General features: G+C 38.6%; 1 protein-coding gene across 8 annotated transcripts in view; it reads right to left on the minus strand.

Moving 5' to 3' along the window:
* The window catches only part of LOC131691663 (E3 ubiquitin-protein ligase RBBP6), a 48,207-nt gene that overhangs the window by 19,867 nt on the left and 10,748 nt on the right, over positions 1 to 17,592 (minus strand). For 7 of the 8 annotated variants that reach the window (XM_058978234.1, XM_058978230.1, XM_058978231.1 and 4 more), the window contains 8 exons: positions 14,755 to 14,866; positions 13,891 to 14,263; positions 13,600 to 13,830; positions 12,863 to 13,544; positions 12,451 to 12,807; positions 12,273 to 12,383; positions 12,107 to 12,211; positions 9,078 to 9,407 (listed from right to left, as the gene is read on the minus strand). In XM_058978234.1, coding sequence (XP_058834217.1) covers positions 9,078 to 9,407; positions 12,107 to 12,211; positions 12,273 to 12,383; positions 12,451 to 12,807; positions 12,863 to 13,544; positions 13,600 to 13,830; positions 13,891 to 14,251 — 2,177 coding nt within the window. In that variant the 5' untranslated portion in view covers positions 14,252 to 14,263; positions 14,755 to 14,866. The remainder of the gene's footprint in view (positions 1 to 9,077; positions 9,408 to 12,106; positions 12,212 to 12,272; positions 12,384 to 12,450; positions 12,808 to 12,862; positions 13,545 to 13,599; positions 13,831 to 13,890; positions 14,264 to 14,754; positions 14,867 to 17,592) is intronic. The other variant, XM_058978232.1, reaches the window with a different exon arrangement.

The following is a 17,592-nucleotide window of genomic DNA, read 5'->3' on the forward strand; positions in this document are numbered from 1 at the left end:
TTATGACCACAGATCAATTCGAAAATATTGTTCCTATTATCCGAACTATTACGAGTAGGACAATTCTGTAATAACATAAAGCAGACCACATTGACCACTTAAGTTCAGATCGGCGGTCAACATTTGAATCGTAGAATGATTTGGAGAGTGTAGGATAAATTACTCTACATAAGTGATTCTTAACCTGGGGTCCGCGAACCCCTAGAGGGCCGCGAAGTCGTTGCTGGGGGTCCTCGAAGAAAAATATACTTTCTGAGTGCATATTGAAAGTCTTGTTCCATAACAAACCGAAAAATAACATATTGATAGCATACAAAATCGATGTTTATCCGTGGGGGTCCGCAACAACCCAGGATGATTTCTAAGGGGTCCATGGTACAAAAAGGGTTGAGAATCACTGCTCTACACCTAAGACAATACATGACAACAGGGGGGTCATTTTTGTTCCAATTTTACGACAGAATGTTCCTGTTCTTCTCTTTTTTTTTTTTCTTTTGCTGGTAGCAAACCGAAGTAAAAAGGAGCAACCAGCAACAGGGAGCTCCGAAGCATCAGGGAGTTACTTCTGTGTACTGGAACAAACCTAATGTTACTGCAGGGATAGAAATGATGTTTGGCAGTGTTGCTATATTTATGGGAAAATATCGTCAATCTTTTTGACAAGTAAAATTATTATCGTTAAAATAGTAAAAATGATTAAATTGTACAGAAATTGTGCGGCAAAGTTTAACAAGTATCTACTTTCTACATTTGCCGTAACGTGGTTCATTAACTTAAACAAAAATTAGACAGAATTCAAACAATAATCAAAAATGTTCTAGAAAATGATTTCATCAAATCTTACTAAACACCTATGACATGTTAAAACCCTTTATGCACTTTATCAATATATTGGATTTAAGATAGAAAATATTACAGGCATAAAATAAATGAACATAAATCCATTTTGATTAAAAGATAGCAACACTATTCGGAAGTTTTCGGCAGGGTGAAAATGTGCGAAAACAAGAATGTCGAAGGAAAAATAATAAGCCGAATGTCACGTCTTGTCTTATAGCTTCTACATGAGTCTACACAATGTGATTTATTTTTACGCATCCCTACAGTAATTCTGGATCATACAGACCGCTTAGTTGGTCTTCGAGAACTTCAAGATGTAAACTACAAGACGAGTTGAAGACGTAGTGACAGATTGACAAAAATCACACATTTTTCTACAAAAATACGTTTTATAATGTTGGGATTGTCGATAATCTGTGGCAGGCGTAATATTGTTTATCCCGAGATAAACTAGCGTTTCGTCGATTTGTTGCTATATGTGAAACACATGAGTGCGAACGAAACAAAAATAAACGGCAAAACGTTTTTTCGTTTGCACTAATGCAAAGTGAACATGCGCGTAATTCGGCGCATGACTTGGTGGCGCATGGCTGAAATGTCACGATGTGGATTTTCGAAAAGATTCGCAATACTTCTTTCAACTGCCTCTCATTTTTAATTATTTTAAGTACGCAGCGGCTTCATTGTTTCTCAAACATTTTGTCTCCTATTGTTGTCGATATCGCACGCTTACGCTACTTTCAGCATCTACTACTTCGCCATTTAAATGTTCATCATAGTATCACATATCAATTACCTCTCACTCATTCAAGGATTGATTTCTACTAGCTAATCTGCACCTGTTTACTCGGGCACATAACCTTAACTTATATGTGTCAGTAAGTGAATAAATCTTCCGGTAAATGCTTTTTCTGTTTGATTGTCGTGTTCTGGCATGCTTCTCTGTATAGCTCCTCATTAGCACTCGTATGGTGGATCCTGCAACATCCTCGTTCTGGCTGCGTTCTTTTATTACACCAACTGCTGGTACAAAGGCAAAGTCTTAGTATATTCCGTAGCGTATCTCGGCGATATACTTCGACAGACTTTGCAGCCGATTCTTAATGCACATGGCTAGTGTTACGATCCTACTGACATTAAACATGAAACCAGTGCTGTACGACATGACGGTGACACTTGATGTCAAATCAAAAATTTCCTCGAGAGATCCAATACTTAGCATGGTCTCAGCTGTGCTATAGTTCGAATGATGCTTTAGTCATTCTCCAGAGTAGCAGTGCCAAGCTGCTCGTCCCGTGGTAGCGTTGTATCCAATGCTGCGTAAATTGCTGCTGCATGATTATCGAAGAAAAGGTCTGTGACCTTAACTACACATATTCTCTAGCTGATCACCTGCGATCTAATCGTGCATTGGTGCATCTTTGTTGCACTATAAAACCTGTTTCCGCATTGTTCGATTTGACATCGCTATGATAGAGTATAGCACTAGAAACCCATTTTCACGCCTACTATTCTTCCAAGCAAAATTTTATGTAGTGCAACGACCCCAACGTTGCGAGTTTGAAACTCGCCGTGAATAAGTCATTATATAGACTGATTAAGGCTCAAGTTACCTCGAGGCTTGGTAGTATGCGTAAGAAAAATTGTGTTCAGCTTTGCCACCAGATTATCCATTTAAACCTTTTCAAAACTCTAAAAGAAGAATATCAGTCGATTTATTAGATCATCAGGATTCAATTCATGCAAAATACCTGCTGGAAAAACCATCGGCTTAGCTGGATGGTGCTTTTGAAAAAGTGGCTGTGATTTTTTGTCACACTACCACACCGAGCGGGGGTACGCAACACAACTGCGCAATGAAAAAAGCACAGCCACTTTTTCAAAAGCACCATCCAGCTAAGCCGATGGTTTTTCCAGCAGGTATTTTGCATGAATTGAATCGTGATGATCTAATAAATCGACTGATATTCTTCTTTTAGAGTTTTAAAATGGTTTATATGGATAATCCGGTGGCAAAGCTGAACACAAATTTTCCTACGCACACTACCAAGCGTTCAATTCTAACACATGCTTAAAAAAGGTAACTTGAACCTTAAACACATAATTTTGATTGTTATGGGAAGCTTGATAGGTTAGCACCACACGCCTGCGTCGTCGAGCGATTCTTTGTTGCCCACTACCCCACATAAAGGGTGTCCCACATCAAATTGCATCATGGAAAAAAGCTGTATAAAATAACTTCTAATATTTTTTCTTGAAAATTTGGGTAGAAGTAGTTTAGAGTGTATTGCTTACATTCTAATTTTATCGCTATTTGTTTTCGAAAATTGGAGAACATGGCGTCACTTGAAAAGCAACGTCGCGAATTAATTTTGTGCGAGCATCTGGAAAATCCTCAACTCTCATCGGGACATCGGAAAACAATTCGGGATCAGATAGTCTTCTGCGAGTCGTGTGATTAAATGTTACTATGAAACTGTGCATCGAATGGAAGGAGAAATGCGGTCAGAATGAATGTTTTATTAGTGGTCAGGATCATAAGCGTGTAGTGAAAGCGTTTAAGCGGAATCCCATTGATTCGGCCAGGGATGTTGCCAAAAAGTTGAATCTGTTCAAGTCTTTTCTTTTCAGAGAGCCAAGGGCCGGGAGGAACTGTTTGCGTACAAAATGCAGAAGGCTCCAAATCGTGACGAACGGCAAAATACGAAGGAAAAGTCACGGGCCCGGAAACTTTACACCCATATGCTGACGAGAACTCATTATCTCATCATGGATGATGAGACTTACTTCCGCGAACTTCCGGCCCCTTTTGGGACTACTGTTCTTCACCACCCAGCACAAATTTGATGTTTGAAGTAAGGAAGCAGAACTTTTAAAAGTTCGCCAATAAACACATGATTTGGCAAACGATCTACTCACGGGGCAAATAGAATGCGGCGTTCGTGACTCCCGGGACTGTGAACGGGGAGATATACCACAGGGAGTATTTACAGAAGCGTACACGCAAAGAAATTTCGAGTAGTTGGATCAAAAAATTCCATTTTTGAGCTCAACAATTCATTATTGTTGTTTCAAAAAATAATTATAATTGAATCAACAATACAAGCAATTCAATTCAATTGATTCAATATAGATTCAAAAAAATATTTTTTTGCTTTGAAAAATAAATTGTTGATTCAACAAAATAAGTTGTTAATTTTTTGTCAGTGTATAGGTCTAGCATCGTGAGCAAAAAAATCGCCATTTTGCAAACAATTCAAAAGCTAAAATGAGTTCGCCGGAAGAATATGTAGGGTTATGTGCCCTAATTCATCTTAGCACCTCTATTCATCCTACCCATTTCAACACATTAGTTAGAGCAGTGTCTGCTATCTCTATTCAACGCATTAGCTCAAATGGCAGGATGAATAAGGGTGCGTTGTACTCAACTTTTCGCTTCGCTCTAACGAGAGTATTTTACATTTTCCAAGCCAGATGTTGGTACCTATTTAAGCGCAATCCAATAAGTGTAAGCCGAGTTATCGGCAAAATAGTGTGACATCGTTACTAATGAGATGAATAAGGGCACGTCTACCCTACATCAGGTTGCAGTGAAAGAAGTGTCCGCTGAAATTATTGAAACCGTCGAGAGCTTTATCGGTGAGTAAGTTATTATTTATTTGTGCCAATAGTTTTAAAGTATTATTGTTTTCAGCTAATGAATACACAGCAGAAACATTACGGATCATCGAGCGACGCGAGGTGGTAAGAGCTGATTCCGGTTCCGTTTCTGGCCGAGCGAACGAAATTTATCAACGGGTTAACGACGGGTTAAATACCTGGAGAAAAGCTCAGGTATTTTTTGTTCACGTTTATCGTTACCCAGAAAACATTATTTTTTGTGTTTAACTGCCACATTATAGTTTTCTTTTCTCTTTCGTATAGCCCCCCCCCCCCCACGCTGTTGGTAGACCATATACCATTGCATAGTTGTATAGTTCGCGAGACTCGAGTACTGATACACAACCATGCACTGCTAGGCCCCATGCAAAACTGACTCAGACATCACTTCGTTAAATGTTTAATAACTTCTGTTAATAAAGCCGGATTGACAAGCAGTCTTCGACAAAATTGTAGACAATTAAATTATCTTTCTTATTTTCACTTACAGTGATAATACGATGCATACAGTGCCACCTTGTGGCGAAAATACGAACTAGTGGGTTTTCTCCATGTAAATTGTTGAAAAATCCCATACAAGGCAGGCACGTTGGTCCGGTAGCTAGACTTGTCCGATTTGCTTCAAATTTGGTGCAAGTACTCCTGGTGGGACTAGGAATCGACTCAGGGGTGGGCCGATTGAGTTTTCAAAAATTCTTCATTTTTCTGGGCAGTCTACTCTTCACCCAAAGGACAACAAATCATCCGGTAATATAGGGACGAGAAGTTCCTGTCACGAAGCGACAAAAAATCATTACAAAGGTTTTTTTCGATCAAACTAATGAAAATTACAGCTATTTATTTGAGTATTATTTCAATGAAAAAATAATTTCGGCTTCCTTGTAGATGAATGTAACCCGAGAAAACTGAACAGCTACTAATTTAGCTTGGCTCTTCACTAGAGTGACAGGAAAAACCTGACCCCTATCGGCCCACCCCTGAGTCGATTCCTAGTCCCACCAGGAGTACTTGCACCAAATATTTGAGAATATGATTTTAATGCAAGGCAAGTAGAAGAAGATCACTGATCTAAAATGTTAACGAACTTCAGATTGCGGTAAGTTTTGAGCTTGTGCGACCAACCCTGGCTGCTACTCCGTTATGGATCTGGACTAGCTGACGTCGCACAGGGAATAAGATAATTATGCTTGGGAGTGCGAACATCTTTCAATGTGCCACTCCCCTAGTGTAAAATCCCCCAATTGTTTATTGATCAATACCGGCCGCCGGTCAGGCCCGAACGTGGGGTCTCGGAAGGAATGGTTAGTCCGATATCTGGCTTTTGCTAGAGGCCGTATATACTACTGCGCACTCTACAAGTATCATCACGGGAGAGAGGATATTTTTGTAAGTATAGAAGTTTGATTCTACTTCTTCTTTACCGACGCCAGAGAGGTGGACTATACTATCTGGACTAGATATCGATCCATCAACTCATGTCATGGACCGGGGGGACCAACCGGCTTGGCTTACTTCCCTTCCGCAGGAAGACGCGACCAAAGTTTTTTCTCAGAAAAATCTCACCGATTTCGGCTGGACTTGAACCTAGGCCAATTGGAATGAGTGGGGGTCACACTTACCACTCAACCACCGGCTGCTAGTGGCTGTTTTTGTTAGCGAACTTGCGGGAAGTTTTGATGTGCAATACGAATTTGGTTCTTTATTTTTTCCTATAGTTTGGCGGTGATTACCTAGTATGCTGATAAATTAGCATGGGTACAGAATTTTCATATCAGGCAATAAAAGGCGATTATATGACACGCTCCGTGGATGATTTGGGGACGATTAAAAGGTGTGGAAGGCAGCAAAAATGGCGGTGGCAAATCGCTCAAATGTTGTATTTGAGATCGCCCCCTAGTTGCCCTCAATTTCTCGGCAATTTGAAGGGCAAGTAGCGTATACGTGTTGGTAAATAGCGCCCCGTTAGCCAGCAGCTCGCCCCTTTTAACTGGGATACCTCAGAACTTAAGGTCGCGTAGCTTATTTTATTACGAACAGCTTTGTTGAAGGTTGCATATAGGGTCCATGGCAAAGTTATTTAACGTTAATCGATTTTTTGTAAACTTCCTGTTCTAAGCATGTGCGAGAAAGAGAGGCAGCGCATAACTTTATAATAGATTATCTTTTCACTGCAAAATCTGGTCAATTTGCAGTTTTCGACAATGTTGTTCCTTTCATATTAAACTATAGGGGAAAGTTAATACAAATATGGGATTTTGAGTACAAATCACTTTTATGGCAATGTCCTATTAGTCGCAAAAAAATTGCAATTTAATTTACTTATAATAAATGTTGGTGCAGTTCTTGGCATTGAATTTGTGTTTTTCTTCACATGAAGTCTAGCTACTATTATTGAAGTGTTCTTGCTGGGACTTCCCAGGGATGTTCCTGGCACAAGGTCGATTTTTTTTCAAATAATTACTCTCGTTTAACCCTCCGGAAGTCGCGCAAATGGCTCACTGAACGAGCAGCCGCAGCTGCCCTAGGACGGTTTCGCTAGATTTTCAGCGCGACTGCCGAAAGGTTAACCCAATATTTCGGTCTATTTTCCGTTGGACACTACAAACACTAGATGTTAACACTATCAACACAAGACATTGACACTCACGTCAAAACCCAAAAAATGAATCGCATAAGTGTGACATTTTGTGGGATTTTTAAAAAAATATCGTCATCGTCATTTTTACTTAAATACTGCAGTGGAAGCAGAAATAACTTTCAATTGCCCAAATCAATTATGCTTACATTACAAAAAGCCATATTTTTCTCAATGATTTCGAGGTATTTTAGGATTATTTAATTACCTTATTTTGATTGATTGTCAAATGAAAAGTGTGAAAGCTCTATTTAAAACGATTGGCAAGTTATTTTTCAGATACTAGCAAAATAAGAACCACACTCGCACAAAAGCAGTATATATCAAATTACGAAAATTTTCCCAAAATGCATAGAAAGACTAAGTTTAGTATAATAGTGTAGTAAAGTAGTAGTAAGCATCTCAAAAATATCTCGGGTTACTAGGACGGCCTTCCTAGATTTCATCTTTTATGATTCGGTCTTTTATAGTTCGACCTTGTGTCATTCGATGTTTGCGGTTTTTGGTTGGTTGGAATTGGCTTATTGTATCACTCCCCCATATATTGTACCATCTTTCTTGAATGATTTATGTCTCTGCTGTTAAAGTCAGGATGTCAGGAGATCGAAAAACAAAAATAAATTAATGAAACCAGACAGTAACAGTTGATTATTACAGTATATGGCATTAACAAAGATAGAACAACGATCTCAATAACACATTCCTGAATATTTTCCTGAACACTATTAGGACCAGAATGTCGTTCTAAGTTTAGTCGATATCCCGATAGTGCGATACATTCTTGTATAATAGCCACACAACCTATGTAAGCGATCTACACAATATACAGAATCAAAACGCTTTCTTAGTTTCATTTAGAAAAATAACTAAACGTATTTCCATAGAGGACCTCACATGTGTTTTACAAACGGTTTAAAATCTCATGATATAAATAAATGTAACAATCTTAATAAATATTATCACACTTTGGAGAATTATTTGTCAGCATAAAAACAGTTAATACAATAGGTTTACTGTAAGAACAACGCCGGTGTGGAAATATATTAAAGTGGTGTGAATTGTCCAACTCAGGGGAAAGCTGAGTATTGGGATGTTCGTCTGGTATGATACAAAGCTGTAAGTACACATGATATATGCATGGTGAAGTTGTGCTTCATAGTTTAACTGCAGTATAATAGAGGCAAGGATCAGTCGTTCGACCATTGGTACTACCATTAATTGCCGATCAAACGAAAGATTTACATATGCTTAACAGTACTAGGAAAAAGCCAAGATAATAAAGTTTTCTGATATTTAACATTGGTAAACTATGTCTTACAGCGTTCGTTGGAATATAAAGCTGCTGTTATGATTCGTATCTTATGATGTTGGCAACTGCCGTGCAAATAATTCTCCAATCACATAAAAAATGTCTATCTTATACCTAAGATATGCCTCCTATGTATTTCATACATTGCTTAGGAATTGGGAACGGTGTATATTTTACAACAGCTTATTTTCATTATACTAACTAATTTCTGTACCTTATGTTACCGTTGTGTAGAACTTCACCATATATTAAATGAAGCCCCATACGAATCACAGTTTTCGAATGAAAAATTCTTGCTGTTAGTTGCTTTTTAACCAATAAACATTTTTTTCTAACAGCAGGATATTTACGCAATCGATCCGAAAATATTGATATTCATATAATAAAAATTCACACACTACTTGTCATCATAGGCGCAAAATTAAAACTTCAACTGAATAAAATCAACAATCCCTTACTCAATATCAATTTCGCAAATAAGATAAAATATTCACTGATATAGAATTGCCATAAAATTTTCGAATAATAACCGAGTAAGAGAAAGTCGACTTCAATGTTATGCCACGCGCAATCAGATGCGCAAAAACATAACAACGACAGATAGACAAGAGCAAAATAAATAGTGCACAATACCTGTTAGGGGCCACTGCATTCGGCGGCATCGTCTGCTGAGGTGGCGCCGCATAATGTCCTACCGGAGGGGCTCCATGTGGTATACCACCAGGCATAACACCCGGTGGAACACCATGGTGATGTGTAGGATCATGGTGGTGATAATCATTTGGTCCGGGTCCCATTGGATGGCCGTACTGTTCATGTTGGGGTACCTGCACCGGTGGTCCTTGCGGGTGCGGGTGACCACCACGATCATAGCCCCGGGAAAAGTGCTGTTGATAGCCACCGTCACGGGCACCGCCGCGACCGCGGAAACCACCTCGGAAGTTGCCTCCGCGACCACGATAGCTATTGAGTTGGAAAAAAAGGAATGTACAATAATAGTATAGGTTACTCTTAACTTTGCTACACTTGGTGCAATTTGGACCTATTAAGGTTCACGAGCCATAGTATTGAAATATAGTAACCGATGAACAAAAACTTTTTTACTAAAAGTCTAATTGTACACCATTTTCCAGAGTTTTCGCTATTTTACCAGATTATGTCTATTTGCTCAAAAACAGAAGCTCACTAAAGATCCGAATTATCCCAACATATGCGTTAAGAAGGAAAAATTTGACCCGTATTCTCTCTTATAATGCATTTTGAATCGAGTTAATTTACTCAGGTCATTTTTGCTTATGTCGCGCGATGAAGCAATTTCGAAAATTGAAGCGATCCAGTTGTCCTTGTGCGGAAAATAGGTATTCGACCCCCAATGTCTCCTATAAGCAGATCGGCACCTCTCCCTTGCATCGATCGAGCCAAATCTCTCTCGTTATCTATTTTTAGGTCCAGTGGACTTCTTGAGGACATATCTTTTCTCAGTGTTTCCAATAAAAAGGAACCTGGAAAAGGTTGGCGACTACGTGCAGGTCCCATATTCTGGTTGTGTGGAATCGAGGAACTGATGTTATCAATCGCTCATTTAATATATAATTTCGTATTTTTGAATAATAAGTGATCATTGGAAGCGATTGTACAGCTCTCTTTATGACAACGGCAAAAACGACATTAGAAAATACATCATATACTTCCACTCTAAATTGGACCCAAAAACGTAAATTTTCGCCTCAAATTTAACATATATGTTGAGGGGAACCGCAATCTATTCAAAAACAACTATTAGAGACAGTAGATTGTGATATTTTGCTTTGTGATCATCGTATCCTTAACATGTCCGTCTTATCCCCATTATATGTCCGTTTCACCCGCACTCTGAAAAAAGTGCAACTATTTGTTCGGTTTTCTATTCCTTTAAAACAAGATTTTTATTGATTTTTGTAACACAATCTCTCTGTACACTCGAAAACCAACATATGAAACTACAAAATAGAGTATTACATGTTGACAAAAACATGCTTTTTCTATGTTATATTTGAGTATATCCTTAACATGTCCGTCTTACCCCTAGTTCCCCTAATAGTTTCCAACAAACGAGTGTTTCAATAAACTGATGTAGGGTAAAGTCCTAATTTTGGCCCTATCAGTGAGGGTGCCGCACTATTCCATTGATTACACAGCTTACAATTCGTCGCTGTTGTGCTATCTTATGACAAGCGCCATTTAGCACTTTTCGAGAAAAACGATTTTTAAAGTTTGAGATTGAATATCTTAAAATTTATAAATGTTAGAAGCTTTTCGGAGATGCTTCTATCTTTTCTGAAGTAAACTCTCGATTTGTGCGAAGATCGGTTGACTATATTTACAGTTTTGCTTAAAATGTAAACCAAAGTCGCTCACATACGTGTCATAAGTGTGTTTTGATGATAAAATATGTATGACGTGTCACAAATGTGTACAGAAGATTTCATATAAAAATGAATTATAACTGATTCGTAAAATTATGCGTTATAGATCAATATGTCCAATATCATACTTTTCCATGCGATAGCAGCAATATCAGGTTACAAAATGATGGTATTAGAACACAAAGTTTTTCCAATTTTCCTCCTTTATTCAGGAAAAACACTGAACAAAAATTGGTTTCATTGACAATTTAGAGAGAATGTATATCAAACAATGTTATTGTTGACAGGTGACTAGACGAAACAAATGTTCTTCTTGCATAATCCATCACTACATTTCGGTATACTTTCCAAAACAAGTGGAAATCTCAAAAGGAAATTTGTTCAATAATCATGAATATATAAGCCAACCATTCCCAGAAAAAAACTATGCTCCCGAGACAAGAACCTAGCTAATGGTTATGGTTGATCTGCATAGGAATTACCTATGTCATCAGAGACATCTGTTGGCTTGCTATAAGCTTTTCGGCTTATAGCAAGCCAACAAACCTAGAATGTTGTCTCTTTTTTCTTAGTCATAAGATAGCACAACTCGATCACTCGAGAAATTGGCGCTTGTCATAATCGTGTTTCGCTATATCTCAGTAACCCAGCAGAATTTCAAAATTCTGAAAACGCGACTTTATGGAGATTTTAAAACTTATGCTGATTTCGGTTTTAGATCAGAGTCGCTCTAGGTTCGCTCTAATATTTACGAAATCCATACAAAAGTGACAGCTCAGAGCGAACCTAGAGCGACTCGATTCTAAAAACGAAATCAGCATTAGTAACATGGCATATCTAACTCAGTTCACCCCAAAATGGCGCTTGTCATAAGATAGCACAACAGCGACGAATTGATGAAATGCGCATAAATTGGCCTCAGTATCCTTGCTTCGTTCCCAAGAACCAATATAATAACAAAATTGCCCTGAGAATGATGAAATACTTCAGTTTGAGCGCAACGGAAACTCGAATCGAATGCTCCAATTGTCGCACTACCATTTGAGCCAATGCGTTGAACAAAGATGGCAAACGCTGCTCTAACGCCTTCCAATGGGTAGGGCGATAATAGAAATAGGGCGAAAATAGGCTCCACACCGTATTACTTTGTACAAATATAGAATTTCAAGAAAAAAAATGTATCAAACAATTTTATGAAAGTGCACAAAATGACAAATAACTTGTCGTATGCTACAAACTATGTGGTTGAAAACTTACCCAAAATGAGCATTATAGCCTGGAGATCTGTCTCTATTGTCACGATATTCACCACGATGCTCTTCTCGACGTTCTTCACGTCGCTCTTTACCGTATTTACCATGTCTAAGTTACAAAAAGAAAGGCCAGTTAAAAACAGACATAACGGTGAAAAACATGTACATACCTTCTTTCTTCGAATGACTTGGACCGACTTCTCGACCGACGCTCTCTGTACGGGCTACCTGAGCGTTTTTTCGGTGATTTACCTCGTTTTGCTGGAGATCTCGATTTTGATCTGGTAATGAAAAAAAATATAATTATTAATTCCACTATCCAGCGGTATACTTTATCGCGAGTACGACCTGGACCCACTGGAGCTGTATGAACTGGACCGATTTCGGCGCCTTCCACTACGATCGCGATCACGGTCGCGCTCCCTGTCTCTGTCCCGCTCACGATCTCGGTCACGCTCATCGACGCGTTTTTCATCCGGCGATCGCCGCCTATCCGGTGACCGTGCTCTTGGTGACCTGCGTCGTTCGCGTTCTGCTGAACGTCCTCGTCGATTGATGTTCGCATTTTCGAAAGAACGCGATCGACGGTTACGTTCAGCGTGTGGTGATCGATGTCGATTTGCTTGCTGTTTGGCTTCCTGTTCCTTACGTCGCTCCTTTTCGCGCATAATACGATTGAATGCCTCCAACGGATCATCGATGACGCTGGAAATATTTTTTTTTAATTTAAGGTGCGGGGCTGGAGGTTCTAACTACATACCCTGGTCCAATATTAGGTGCTGCAGGATATCCTCCCGGTGCCATTGGTGCCATATGTCGTGGTCTCATATGTGGTGGATGGGGTGCATACCCTCCACGAGGAGGATACATCATTCTGGGGCGCTCACCGTGATACATTCCAGCACCGCCATGGTGGTCATACGGACGTGGTGGAGGATACCCAGGTTGCATTCCGTATCCTACTGGATACGGATGGGGTCCGCCATGTGGCGGACCTGGATAAGGATGTCCTTGATGTGGTTGTGGCATGTAGTTCTGGTGAGTTGGAACTGCTCCTATCTGCTGTTGATGCGGATGATGACTATGGGGTGGTAATGGAATTAGACCTCGGCCACTCGGCTGGTGGTAGTCGGGAGAACGGTCGTACTCGTGCTTCGTTTTGGATGGTGGGGCAACGTTATAACTGTTTTCTTTATCATCCATTTTTGGTGTACGAGAGCCACCTTCTTCAGGAATAGCATCTTTATTACTGCGACTACCACCACTGCTGTTATTGCCGCTGTTGTAATGCGACGAATGCTCGTGACCGATATGCGGAGTTTCGTGGCGATGATGAAATGGCGGACGCCCATTATAATGGTCTTGAAATGCACGGATTTGCAGATGCGCTGGCGGAACAGTGACTGTTATGTTATCTTCATAGTCTGACTCGTTGTCAAAAACTGAAAATATTGTAGTGTTAGAGGGCAACCAAACAAGCATGAGTATGATACCAACCTTTATCGTCGCCGCTTGGAGAGCCGACATCTCCATGCTGAGATACTTCTTCATAACTTTCATGTAAGTTATCGATTGTTTCAGCTTTGTTCTCCTTGTTGTCTTCGGTATGAAGGTGATCGGCGTCATTTTCAGCTATATTAGAACTAACATTGGTAGTGGAGCTGACGGCAACTTCAGCTGAAGCAGCTGGTGGCTCTTCAACCGGTTTGGTCTGTTTATTGGAAGCTGCTAAAATTGAAAATTGTTCAAGCTCGTTTGTACTGTATTATGCTTAAATTCCGAACTTACTTTTCCGAACAGTTTTTGTGTATCCAGTTTCATTTCTGAATGCATTTACTGAATTACGCAGAAATCGATTCGGTATTAACGATCCCGGTGAGGAGCCTTTCTCGTTACAATCCGGACACTCGTTATCTTCCGACTCTAGCAGGGCTGTTCGGACACACTCGTCACAGAACGAACTGCCGCAGCACGGTATCATAACCGCATCGGTGAACAGATCTTTACAGATACCGCAGATCAAATCTTCCGGTATAACTTGCTTCTGTTCTGGGAGCGCCTGAGGCAACTGAATTATTGGGTTGTTTTCTGGATCCTTGTCGCGTTCAATGAACGATCGCGGAATACCGGAGGTTCGCTTTACATCCATCGCTTCTTTCGGCTTTATATATAAGGTAGATAATTTTTATAGCAGATTCGTCGATTCAGGGGTTACATACGTCAGGTTTTCATACACGCTTGGTAAAATGTATTGTTATTTCGTGTTTTTTTTCTATATAGTTAAAGTCACACACACCAGCAAAGACATGGACAGAGCTACGGCCGAAACTTGCATTTTTATCGGTGAGCACAATAATTTTACAACCAATGGTCGATTGAATTAATTTTTCTACGAGTTTTTCTCGTAAATTATCGTTATTTCGTAAATAAAAGGTTGTGCAAACAAGCATAACTTACGGAAATGGCGCAGAACTAAAAAACAAACCACTTTTTGAACCAACTATTGAGTTTATTTTGGCAAAAAATGCATAATTTTTGCGACTTTTTCTATAAATAAAGGTGATTTTTTACTTCAAGAAACCAGAAAAAACAGAGCGTTTTAACCAAGTATGACGGTATGAAACCTGTGAAGCTTAATTATTTTTATCTTACCAATGGGCCAAGCGGACAGTTTTTAATCCAATGACCAGGCTTGTGACAGCGAAAGCACTTGTAGTTGACTGGAACTTCGCCAGTCTGGGATGCACCGCGAATCTTTTGATAACTGTTAAAGATAAATGTGATTGATTAGATCAATTAGATCAGTGCATCTTAAGCCATTTGGATAAAAAGGTAGCACAGTTTTTCCAGATCCTTGAATCACTTAATTGAAAATGAGATTTTAGTGTATTTCTCGTGTGTTTTTTGAAAATGTGCAATAAAAATGCTGTCAAAATTCATTTTGAGAGGCAATTCTGGACAAACCATTAATCGCCGATTATAAATCACAGCAGCAGACGATAAACTATTATAAACATACATTCTTGGCAAGTTACAGTTTGTCCGGAATTTTCTCTCAAAGTTAATTTTGATAGTATGCTTATTAGCCGTTTACAAAAAAAAACGAGATTTCTGCATTTAGACTATCGATGGTAATTAGCTATGTATCAATATTATCAACGTTTACCTGTGCTTAAATCTGATCCAATGTTAAAGCATTAGTAAAAAAATGAAAAAAAATGAATTGTTAAATATGACACCTAACAACAGTGTTTGATAGATTTGAACAATAAAGCACCCAAATGTGCAAAATGCCAATGTGGCTCTGGTTGTGCAATAGAATGTATTCCCTAATTTTTTCCTACAGTACCTACATCTTCCAAAAATTAAAAAAAAAATCTGTTTATATGATCGTGCATAGCATTTTCAGGTATTTGATATATATTAAGGGTAGACGAAGCACGATTCTGGTCTAAACGGAGTCTAGCGAAGCGCTTAAGTTCTCTTTTAACTATACGAGCCGAAACAAACTTTGTATTGCAGATGGTGTTCGTAACATGAAAATTCAAATTCAAGAAAACATTTACGAACAATCAAATACGCGAAGTGTTTTGAAATATGATTTTTTTCTCTACAAAGCTGTACGCACACGAGGCGACAGGACGGACACACGCCACAAAAATATGGACTATGGATTTTCTTCTAGCTATTCCAATGCGGCAACAGCAACAGCGTTGGAATATTAGCGCATTTACCCAAAAATCCGCGCGGCCTATCCCAATTGAATGGCGCGGCCGCACTCCATGAAACATCGCGCTAATCTATCATAATATCGGGTATTTCCATAACGAAGGGTTGAATGAGAATAACTGTTGTTCTAAAAATCAGCCCTGGGTTCTGCAACGTTTTGTGCAGCTTGGGTATACGAGGTGCAAGTGGTGTCAAATTCACCACCTTCAGCAAAAATAAAAAAAAATTAGGTTACGGAATTGATAAAATTGGTTTAATGAGCTGAACTTAGCTATCAATAAAAAAATTTCCTTACGTTTGAAGCAAAAATAGGATGTTTACTAGCACCGCTACAAAATCATTTCAAAGAACAACAACAAATGTAAATAGTAGTACAGTTAACTCTCTCTATGTCGATATTGAAGGGACCATCGACATAGGAAGAGATCGACATATAGAACACAATGATTTTCTTTGAAACAACTTTTCCTTCAGGACATCATAATGCATACCAGGAAATGAAGATAGATGCGTATTGGGGGAGTAGGGTAGTAGACAACGAGGTAAAGTGCACTCGCTCTGCAAAACATCAAGTTTGCTGTTTGAGAAGGGATCCCTTATTTGCAGTTTATCATTCTGCCCCACATCTTTAAAATCTCTAAAAAAGTTTTCAATCCTTCCAAAGTTATTGAGATATAATGTAAAAAGGTATTATTCGTGTTCATAATTTTTTGCGGAATTTTTAATTTACTTTTTCAAAAGTTATAAAAGTTTGTCTAAGATCGTGCTTTTTTTGGGAAAGTCTTCCAACTGCGGGGAGACTTGACTAAGAGAATTTTGAAAAATCAGATAAAAAAATAATGACATAAATAATACTGTAATCCTTTTTTTCATATTGTCAAGGTCATTAGGTAGCAGTAAAAAAAATAAAAGGATTGCATTTTATAAATTTCCTTTTAAAGATTAACTGTACTGCTTACATTGCATATTAACACGTCACTAAATCAGCCATATTACTACTAACTTTGTTTACTAGTACAAAATGATATAGACTGTTTGATGTGGGATTTTTTTTGTGACGTGATTAACACTAACAGTAGGTACGACAGCATAGTAAATATCAAGAAAATTTTAAACTTCTTCGGCTTATTGCCACTTGGTCATGTCTCCCCATAAAATCTTGGTCAAGTCTCCCCAACTTTAGTTATTGCGTTCAATCTCGTGCAAATTTTATTAATAACTATTTCAATGTTCTGATTTATGTAAAATCATTTCGCTAGTTCATAAAGTATAAAATAATGTATGAGTACTTTAGAAGTAATTATTAGGCGAGTAGATATGTCCATACAAAGTTTGATACAAAATTACATCATTTAACGCAAATTTCCAAACTTTTAAAATTACCTTGACGGACCGAAACTAAAGAACCTAATAGAACACGTCATAGCCAATAATAGAATTCTGCGCTTGGTCAAGTTTCTCCATGTTCCCCTAATTGAAATTGTTTTGACCACGAAAGAATGATTTCCGCGCTACAGATGGCTGCATTTTGAATATTTTTTATAGAACGTTGAAGTTAAAATTTTGAGCCCAAAAATGCATAATTTCTAGAAAACCTCGATGTATGCAGATTAAGATGAATTCGTTTTACAAAGTCTCGTAGGAAAGCATTGAATATCCATTTTACCCCAAATCATGTCTTTACTGCAGAATATTGATATAGGACTTAGCGCCCTGATCGCCAATTTTCTTTCCATTATGTATATGCTTTGTGATGTCCTG

This window comes from Topomyia yanbarensis, chromosome 3 (genome assembly GCF_030247195.1).
Source record: "Topomyia yanbarensis strain Yona2022 chromosome 3, ASM3024719v1, whole genome shotgun sequence".
NCBI classification, from domain to species: domain Eukaryota; kingdom Metazoa; phylum Arthropoda; class Insecta; order Diptera; family Culicidae; genus Topomyia; species Topomyia yanbarensis.